General features: G+C 34.3%; 1 protein-coding gene and 1 pseudogene across 1 annotated transcript; both read right to left on the bottom strand.

Annotated features, from left to right (window-relative positions):
• Positions 1-4,154: 4,154 nt before the first annotated feature.
• LOC120186887 (small heat shock protein, chloroplastic-like) lies at positions 4,155-4,978 on the bottom strand. Its single transcript, XM_039190718.1, has 2 exons — positions 4,670-4,978; positions 4,155-4,579 (listed from the first exon to the last, which is right to left on the bottom strand). The coding sequence occupies exons 1-2, from the start codon at positions 4,941-4,943 to the stop codon at positions 4,155-4,157; spliced, it is 699 nt and encodes a 232-aa protein (XP_039046649.1). The 5' UTR covers positions 4,944-4,978.
• A 906-nt stretch (positions 4,979-5,884) lies between these two features.
• LOC120186925 lies at positions 5,885-7,948 on the bottom strand (annotated as a pseudogene).
• Positions 7,949-10,735: the final 2,787 nt, after the last annotated feature.

Below are 10,735 nucleotides of genomic sequence, written 5' to 3'. Positions count from 1 at the left end.
ATGTGTCTAGGAGATTGGGTTAAACATAAATTAATGCATATAAACGAACATAAATGAACATATTACTGAATATTCACAAACGTAAAGGAACGAATAAACCCTCTGTTCATGTTTGTTCATTTAATTAAACGAATATAAAATATTATTAATGTTCATTAGTTTAATAAATAAACTAATATAAACGAACTTTCTGTCAAACGGTTTACGAACAGTTCGTTGAACTTCTCCATTATTGAAATTGTGAAAATGTAGAATACTATTATGACATCATCAACAAGGCAAGGTCTATACGTTATACTGTAACGTCATAACCATAAAGACAAACGCAACTTGCATTTAACAAAAGGCTTAATTTAAATTTCATCCTTAATCTTTACCCTCTTTTTTTCAATTTGTCCATTATTCCTTTATTATTCAATTGCACCCTTAAACACATCTTGCGTTTAAAAAAATGTTAATGTAAGTTTCGCCCTTAACATTTGCCTCTTTTTTCTTTTAATTCAATCGCACCACTTGTGCACAACTAGCATTTTAAAAAGGCTTAATTTAGGTTTCACCCTTCACCTTTTCCTCTTTTTTCACCTTGGTCATTGTTTCTTTTTTTTCATTTATACCCTTAATCTGTCAACTTTGTCAAATAGGTTAGGTTTGGATGAAACAAATTATCAGAGACGTAAATTAACTAACAACCAATATGACACTTCATCTATACTTAATACTATTTTAACTTATATATGACGTCATAACTAATTCAAAATTCAAAAAAGTTTGAAAATATTTAAAATTATAATATTTAAATAAAAATATAATTTAAAATTATATTCAAACCGGATAAAAAACTCACTTGACCCATAAACATATTTAATTTAAAAGAATTAAGTTGAAAAAAATAATAAAATTCAGATATAAAATTATACGAATAAAGTGGCATAATAACAATATTACCCCAACGTTTGCACAAATGATCATTTTACCCCTATTCTTTTTTTGAAGTATTTTAGACTATAACATTTTATTTTAATGCAAAATATTCTCTGATTGGATGAAAATTATTAGTTAAGCAGCGATTAATGTTTCCTATTGAAGTGGAAAGTCCACATGTAATACCACATCATCAAAAAAATTATTTTTAAATATATTTAACAAGCGTATATGCAATTAATTACAGTTATAATTTATTTTAAAAATATTTTTTACTGACGTGACATCACATGTATATCTGTCACGTCAATAGAAAACATTGATAGTTAGTCAAATACCAATTCTCATCCAACGAGAAAATTGTTTGCTCCAATATAAAATATTATGGATAAATTGCTGAAAAGAATAAGAGACAATGTGATTATTTACCAAAAAAATCGTACAAAAATGAGAAATAACAAATTTGTATTTTCAAATATTATTATTATTAATGATTTATAATCTTATAGTACTATTGTCTGATAATATTACGAAATTAAATGAGAAAATGCCAATATGGATCATCTAGGACTTGAAAGATGTATTCTGGAATGTTGGTGGTATAGTGAAGCATGGGTTACTTGAACTATTTTCAATTATTTAGACAACGACTGGACTTGAAAGTACTTATTCCCTTGCATATGGCAACGGGCAAGTAGACAGCTCACATTTTCATTTTCATAAATCGGTATTTATATACCAACGGGGTTGGTTCGAGTGGTAAGCAGCTTAATATCGTTTAAACAGGTTTCGAGTTCGGGTTATTGCTCAAGATTGATCGGCAGCTCTGATAGTCGAATGAATCATGTTTCTCCGAGAGATTAGTGTGGCATCCAAGAGCCTCTACAAGAGACAGCAAACATGCAATCTTGCAAGTTTCATGACCCAATTTAAACTAAAACAACTTCTTATGAGTGACATCTTCAATACATACAGATCTCTACTTGAATCGGTACATATGAAAATGTTAGGCCAATTTTGGATATAAGAAATGTGCTGAGCAATCAGAAAACGAACTTCAAATGACAGATTGAGAGCATTGGCCTGAGCATCAATCCCAGTCTCGGTTTGTTCCTTATTTCTTCAGGCATCCTAATGCATTTCTTTTCCGAAACGAGGCTCGACATGCAGTACGATATCGGAAACGGGGATCGAATTCCGTATCAAAGCAAAACCACTCATCAGAGCCGAAGCAACATGCTTTTATATACACATGGATACATTATGTTTGATAAGCTAATCTTTTATAAATACGTTATAACCTTGCCATAACTTTTCTTTTTCTAATTCTTCGTGGCTCAGTCTCCATTCTTTTGTAGTGACAGGGAAGTCATAATAGGCCGACTGATATGGGAAGTGGATTCTTGTGAGAATCCCGGAATTCTCACATGAAAGCCGCTGAACCACTGGCCGCTGAACCACTGGAACATAACTAGTCATCTGCTATGATCAGCCACTTTGATCGAGTTTGATTAGGCATCCGTGATCATAATATCGCATTCGCAACCGCAATCACAATCACAATTTAGTACTATAACCTTTGGGGTATTTACGATCTTTACTCATCTATATTGAAAGATGTGAGCTGAAAGGGTGCACCAGAAAAGTGAAAGATAAAGGAGATACTATTATAATCATAATTTAGCTTAATGGAGTATAAAGATAATTATTAAAATGAAAAGATGCGATATTTAAATTTGAAAAGATTATTATATAATCTAATCACTGAGCAAGATAGGTGGCTCTTATCTCTGCTGTCTTTGAAGTAAAAGGATTCAATGAGCATTCCTCTTGCAAACTTATACTGCAATAGGTAGGGAGTCGGGACCTAGCTGGGTTTGTAGGGTAATGGTGCCCCTTGTTAGAAGGTCAGGTAGGTTAGTTGGACATGGTCCAAGGACATATGTCAACCATTTCAAATTATAAAATTAGGACAGTCTCACCGGATATTTCTAAAGCCCTTTCCCTTTTCTCTCACAAATTGATGATGACATTCCCCTTGTGGAACACCCAGTATTTTACCTACGAGCACCTAAAGCAATAAGACTTTTTTGTTTGTTTGTTCAGTTAAGTTGTAGTAGTTATTAGGAGTTAAAAATGGAAAAGGATGTCTAAATATATAAATAGTCGAGGGTTTGATCTAATGGAGTATAATATATTGGCAAAACTAGTCTTAATCATGTACCTAATTATGCTTCATTTTAACACCATCAAACCAGCAGGATGATGTAATAACGCAAAATACAACAGAGGTTGCATTCTCAGACCACTTTGTACGTGCATAAATATCAAAGAGCACCCTTCGTGTTTAAAAATCTGGTAAAATTGAGATTTTTAGATACACCATTAGGACTCCAACATGTATCCAAAAGGAAATTAATGATTTTTTTAGATACCCAAATTTCAAAGTTTCACCTTAACTAATCTAAATCAACCGATATCGTATATTTGACTTTGATGGATAAATCTTTCAATAAAAATATTTTAGATACACATACACATAAAGAACTAAATTTTGTATGAATTATCTTTGAGTAATGCCAATGCGAATGCGCAATCCACTAACCGACCCTCTTTGCATGCGTGGCTGACAAATCCCATTTCTTTTAGATAAAATAAGAAAGATACCGCCACACCAAAATCTGTAAATTGCAAAACAAACCCATTATTTGTTTTGTTTCTGCCTACTTTTACTTCATATATAAAGGGTGTCTCGTTGTGTTTTATACTGTGTTATCGGCACTAAATTTTGAAACTAGTATGGGTAATTGTTAGGTTATTCGTAGACCGAGTGGGGTTTCTTGCCTGCGAGGCGTGGAGGGGGAGTCTGACCAGAACGTTGTTCGGGTGATGAAGATGAATGGGAAGATGTTAGAGTCCAAAGCCGGTGATTCGACGTCATTCGCAGACGATGCACGGCGGGCTGGTGGTGTTAAGAGAATAAAAGTATTGATCACAAAGCAAGAGCTTCAGCAGCTGTTGACTAAGCAGATATCTGCAGCAGAGGTCATTGTAGGGGTCGAGAAAAGAAATGGGAGTTCGTCTCCAAGAAGTTGGAAGCCAAAGCTCGAATCCATAATGGAAGTAAATGAGTAACTGTATGATATATATGTATATGTAAAAACCTTGTTCTGCAAATAAGAAATTACAGCAGTGACGCCATGTTCTGAGCAAATATTATGACTTTAGCGTTTTTACTGAATTTCTACATCAATAACTTTGCGTTCAACTTTGGTCTTGGGGATGGAGATGAAGAGAACTCCATTCTTCAGCTCCGCCTTGATTTTATCCTTATCGCAGTTGTCGGGTAGTTGAAGACGAGTATCATAAGAACTGTAGTTACTGTTCCTCCAATCATCGTGGCTCTCTTCCTTCTTCTGCTCTCCCTTTATAACCAGAACATCGTCCTCCACGGAGACCTTAACGTCGTCTTTCTCCAGCCCCGGCATGTCGAACCGCATCTTGATCTCATGTTCATCTTCTTTGATGTCCCAAGGGGAACGCACCCCTCCTTCTCTTCGTCCGGTGGTCGGATACGCCATGCTGTCCTCGAACAACCGGTCCATCGTGTCCAGCATTTGACGCATTGATCTCATCGGCGACATCGGGTCCAACAAACCTGTCATCCCCGAATCACGTTACGATTGATATTTGATTCTACCGAGTAAAAGAAATTGCACTGAGTTGGAACTGAGCTAAAATCGCTTACCGAAAGGAGAGATGTCCATAGCCAACCGTTTAGGTCTTTTCTCGACGGCTGTCCCTTGGCCTTTGTTATCCTTGTTGACGTGCACGTCCACATAAGTATCTTTGTTATGATCACCTGCAGCCTGTGCCCTTACAACAGATATCCGATTGCTGTGACAATTCTTGGACGGAAATGACACGGAGAATGGCATTATGGGTTTAACGGAAGAAGGAAGAGTGGCTCTGTTTGATACCAGTGGTGATGATGAGCAAGACAAAGTTGAAGCCATTGCCATGACAGATTTAGAGAACCGGGAAATGTGTATCTTAAATGGTAATGAGAAGAGAAGAGTTTGTTTTTCCGACGACTGTGTTTCAACTGATCAAAGGAGAAAGGTGGAAGGTGAATATATATAGAAGAAGAGAACGAAGGTGAAACTTGGAGAGGGATCCCGAAAGCTGTGGAAGTTCTAGACCCAGCACCTGGACTTGTCGTCACTTATAATACATTTGGGCTTCCTTTTGTTTCCTGAAGGATCCAGGACTTACATCTTAACACTAGAACTCTATTTATTTTAATTTTAACTTTGGATTTTATAAAGTAATCATTTAAATATTTTTTTATAAAGTTAAGGAGATTATAAAGTTTTAAATACTCTTAATTATTTGACAATGAAATGCTCAATCATCATGATGCAACTGTTGGTATTCGAACTCATTACCTCTAGAAATAACAATATTTTCTGTAATTATTAAGATAAATTAGTTCGTATATATTTTTTATTGCTTTGGTCATCATAAAAATATTTAACAGATAATAATATGATGACCCACATAATTTACCAAATAATTATGTCAATTTATAGTTATATTATATCATACTCATTTAATTGATAAAATATAATTAACCGATTAGATTTAACTCAATTAGTTGGGTAGAGACAGTATAATTTTATCTTCTCGAATTTCATCGTAATAAACAATCGTTGAAATAGAAGTCATTTTAAGAATTCGAGAGTTTGAAAGTTGGAGTGTTTGATAATTTCAATTTTAGAGAACTTGAGAATTTAAAAGTTTAAGAGATTGAGAGTAGGGAACTATTCTCGTCAATTATATTCGATGAGATGAGACACTATGATATAACATAGATTTTCAAGAGAGAGAGAGAGAAAGCAAGAACTATAATAAGTTCTGAGAAACCTCAATTCTTGAACAACCGATAAACCAACACAAGTGATTAAGACCATACAAAAAGCAAAAACTTTGTAGAAAAATTTGGGTTCATTTCAAACAAGAGAAGGTGATTATTTCCATTAAGCCAGCATCAAACTGATCTCAGGGTTGACTCTTGAACTAACAAGTGTTGGGCTGCTACTACCTCTGCTATCAGACATTGAAGTAAGATCTTTCTGTAAAACACCAAACGGTGAAGACACTGCAGTCACCGGTGGGCCACAATAATTTCCAGTTCCGGTAATGGGAGATGATAGGTCAGAGCTGCTTTTGGTGGCGGTGGCGCTCGGCCTTAAAACCTCGGCTAGTGGGCCTCCGGGTGTGGATGGAGGGTCTAACCAGCTTGAAAGGCGTGATTTGGAAGCACCCATCTCATTATCCGTGAAGTTACTGATCCCCATTGACAGGGAAAGGGAGGATAGAGAGAGTTTTCCATTACAGGAAACAGAGGCTTCAGCTCCAGAGTTGTCACCTGATACACCATTAGACCACGCATCGATGAAGCCTCTAGGTGTACCTTCACTGGACGGAACTATTTCAGAATTGAGAAACCAAGGGCAACTGCTCGGCTGTTGATCTCCTGCGGCATAATTTTGGCCCAGAACGGAGGAGTTGCTGGAATCGGAGATGGAACCATCAGAAGCTGACCCTATTTGCATGAGCTGATGCCACTGCTGTTCAGCCAAGGGAATGAGTTCATTCATGGTCCAGTCTGAGATCCTACAAAAACATAGCCCAAATTGATAAAAGTGAACCATGATGCTAAAAAAACACAAAAACGTACTTGTTTTACTCACCTGAGTTCCTTGTATGAAGAAACAGACGTTAGAGGCCAAAAGGTTGCAGCTTTTTCATCTGGCTTATCAAGAAACCAGATGGTCTGACTCTGGTGACAGGTCTGAGCTAGAGGAGGATAAGCAATCTTGGTGAGAACGGCGGGTGAAGATGAAGGAAGAGCTTGACCATGGGTGTGGCGTGTCCTCTTATTAGGAGTTTCCACATGCTTTCTTGAACGGGGACGACCTCTATGCAGGTGGCGCTCACAGTACTTGTGATCAGGCACCACATCTCTAGAGCACCGCCATTTTTTCCCGTCTGTTCTCTTGCACCTCCCTGGCTCAACATCCCCTCTACCTGTCAGCCTTAGATTCAGAGCACCACCACCCACTGCCCACACACCAAAAAACAAACAAAACCAAGTAGATATAATTAAAGATAGACAAAAATTGATGAACAAAAAGGCAAGGTAAATAGAATGGAGATTACAGGCAGAGTGGGAAGCAACTGGAACCGAGGAAAGAAGGAGATCACTAGGCACAGGAACGGAAGCCATCAAGTATTTGAATATCATGACTTGTATCTCAAGCTCCTTCCTCTGTGAAAAGGTAAAAGGAAACTCTAAAAAAACCGCCATCTTTCCTGCTACAACACAAATCAAACATCCCCATTGTTTGCCTCAGTCAAACAGGCAAAACTTTAAGACTTTGCATTGACCAGAAGAGAAAAGGCAAGGAAATTTCTACCTAGGGATTTGATGGCGGTGTGAGCAGTAGACGTTGAAGTGGAAGAAATGTCAAAAGGCTGCAGAATCCTTAACCCAACTGCACCGCCATTACCAACAGTAGCCGCAGCTGCACCAGAACCACAATCACTACTGCTAGCTAAAACATGGTACATATTACTTGTCTTAGCCCTGTTGTTATTCCCCATGGGACCATCACCATCTCCATGTGATGGAAACGGACGACGATGATTGTCGTAGTGACCCATCATCATCTTCAAAGGTACCAAAACCAACACCTTTAATGCCTACTTAAACCCTCTTTGGCTGTGTAACGCTCATAAAGAAACCACTTTCCTCTTTTAGGAAACCGCTTTTTTCATCAACCGAACCACGAATCTCCCCTAAACTTGCAAAACCCAACCACCCTTTCGAGTGGAGAAAGAAAGGAAGAAACTTAAAGCCGAAGATGAGTATTCTTTTTTCTCTCTAGAAAGGAGACACCAGGAGCTTATAAATCCTTCGGAAAACCAACAAAAATGTGCCGCCATTCTCGGCATTTGCCATGCTTCCATGCTTCCAACATTCACACCACAGTAGTCGACAAAATAGTAAAAAGCTCTTCTCTTTCTCTCTCTCTCTGATTCAGCAGCATATCATTATTGTGCCCAGCCTATCGTTTTCTGCATGCTAAGATAAAAAAAACACCGTACTTTGCCACTTAGAAAGCCAACCAGGGACAGGATTTGGGCACCCAATATTCGCTAACACCCACCCCCATGTGATACTTTGCTTTAAAGCTTAACAAACCAAGTCAACATTTTTTTTTGGGGTTCAATTTCACTAATGGAGTCAGATAAAGTGAGGGCTGTGGTTTGATTGAACATCGATTTACTCCCTATAATGCTACACTTTAAGTTCTCGATATCATCATTTCCCCATAAAGCCTTTTAACCTTGATATTGAATTGAATATTTTGTTTATTTTACTCTTTGGTACATTTTGTTCCTATATTATAGGGTAAAATATGTAAATCATCTTTCAATTATATGATATTTTTTAATATTTTAAAGTGAAAATAAAATATTATATTTTTATAATGTTTTTTATAGAATTTATTATTTGAACTTGAGATTCTATTATTTAATTATTTAATAATTGAGATAATTTGATAAGGTTAAATTTCAATTAATTTTGAGTATGTGTTGTGGACATTTCATAATCAAATTGGACCAATCATATTTTTTTAACAATGAAAATTAGATTTTATTAATAATAGAATGAATCAAAATTATAACGCATCAAAATATATAGAGAAATTTAAAGACAATAATTATCAAAATACTCATTCAAAAGTAAAATATTAAACTTAAAGATATAAAGCAAAATAAAACATTTCATTGAGAATGACGACTAATATCAAAACCCAATAACCTTCGTAAAAAATTCATTGTCTCTGTCGAATGAGACACTTTTACGTAGTGATAAAAGAGTGGTGAGCGAACCAAACAATCTGGCGGGATGCTTCGCTACAAAATTCTAATTAGGGATATGACTATATGTGACCACCAAAAAACCAATAAGAAATAAATGTCGTGATGTTTTTTGTGCGAGAACTAAAATGACCGTAGAGGTATGCGGAAAATGTACAAAAAAATCATAAAAATCGTGCCATAAAAGTAAAAAAAAAAGTCACAAGAACATAGATTTTTATTTAAAATTAAAAAGACTCAAGAAAAAAAAGAAAAAACATAATATAGAAAATAAGAAAACTAATGGTCACCGGTGAGCAACCAATATTAAGATTAATATCATTTTAATATTAGTATTAAGAAATAATATTTTTAATATTTTTTTAGTAATGTAGTTTTATTTTTTATTCAATTTGATCCTCAGACCATAATTCTTTATGATTTTTACTTACATATTTAAAAAATATAAAATATACATGTGTATATTTTATATATAATTAGAGAGATTCATTTAAATTTTAATAAATTAATATTATAAACAATTATATTTAATTTTTAACGTAAGCTCAAATAAATATATTTAACTCACTTAAATTTTATATACTCAAATAAATAAATATATACAAACTACAATTAAATAATATGTTTATAGTATTATTTTAAAATAAGAGATTTTGATGACAGAGTATAAATGAGTCAATGAATAAATAGAAAGAAATAATTGATAAAAACTTACGGTTGGAGGACCAGATTGTATAAAATATAAAATTAATAGATTAAGTTGTAAAAATAATAAATTTATTATCAAATAGATAAATTAAAGTTTAAACATATTATACAATGACTTAGAAGAGTATGATTTAAATTTGATCAAAACATATTTAAAACGAAAGAATAATTAAAAAGTAAAAAAATAGAGATAGAAGTTCAAAAAAATACTTAATTAAAAATAAATTTATATTATTTTCATATTTAATTCAAATTTTAAAATAATTATTTTATTGTCAAATAAAATTTTGCTCGTCCTTAAAATTATGTATTCAAAAGTCAAAAAATGTATAATTACGAGTACCAGATACCAAAGGTAGGATTGAATTTATAATAAGGTAAACTATGTGAATAGTCCATTTTATTTATGATCTATCCGATTTTGGTCATCAATTTAAAATTTAAGGATAAATAGTACCTAACATTATCGGTCTGTCAGGTTTAAGTCCATTCGTTGTTAACCCTTAACGAATACGTGACATAACTGAGAGACTAAAGTCGAACGGGAGTTAATAGTTGAGGGGTTAAAATTGAACGGATCGATAATATTAGGGACTAAAACCGAATAAATCAATAACATTAGGGACCATGTACCCTTAATTTTTAAATCGGTGACCAAAGTCATTCAGACTGAAAACAAAATGGACTATTCACATAATTTATCCTTTATAATAAGTACTATTTCGTGAAATTTAAAAGTTTTAAAAATTAATTAGTTAAAAAGGTAAATAAAACACATCTTAATTTTATTCATTAAATTTATTTTTTTTAAAGGTGTGGATTGTGGAAGTTTTAATTTCCATTGAGTTCTTTAAAAAAATCCCATGGAGAAATATATACGTAATAATATAAAATAACAATAAAATAAAAGAGTAATTAATGGATGCATGAGGTTGCTGAGAATGCAAATTTAACAGGAGCGGAGGCGGAGGCGGAGGCGGAGGCGGAGACAGCTGGAAGAGGCTGTCCTCCCTCGGATGCAAGTTGCAATAAAACACACAAAAATCCATAAAGATATTTTTCTTTTATTAAAAAATATATTATTTATTTTTTTAACAAAGCTTTCCATAATATATGAGAGGGCAATCTCATGCGGTTTAATTACGTGTTTATT

This window comes from Hibiscus syriacus, unplaced genomic scaffold (genome assembly GCF_006381635.1).
Source record: "Hibiscus syriacus cultivar Baekdansim isolate YM2019G1 unplaced genomic scaffold, ASM638163v2 tig00113721_pilon, whole genome shotgun sequence".
Taxonomy (NCBI): Eukaryota; Viridiplantae; Streptophyta; class Magnoliopsida; order Malvales; family Malvaceae; genus Hibiscus; species Hibiscus syriacus.
The sequence above is the reverse complement of the archived record's forward strand: the minus strand, read 5'-3'. Positions and strand labels throughout refer to the sequence as shown.

Coding starts and splice junctions, on each gene's coding strand:
- LOC120186887 (XM_039190718.1), bottom strand. CDS start 4,943: ATGGCAATGGCTTCAACTTTGTCTTGCTCATCATCACCACTGGTATCA. Junction 4,580..4,669: donor TATGGACATCTCTCCTTTCG/GTAAGCGATTTT, acceptor CGGGGATGACAG/GTTTGTTGGACCCGATGTCG.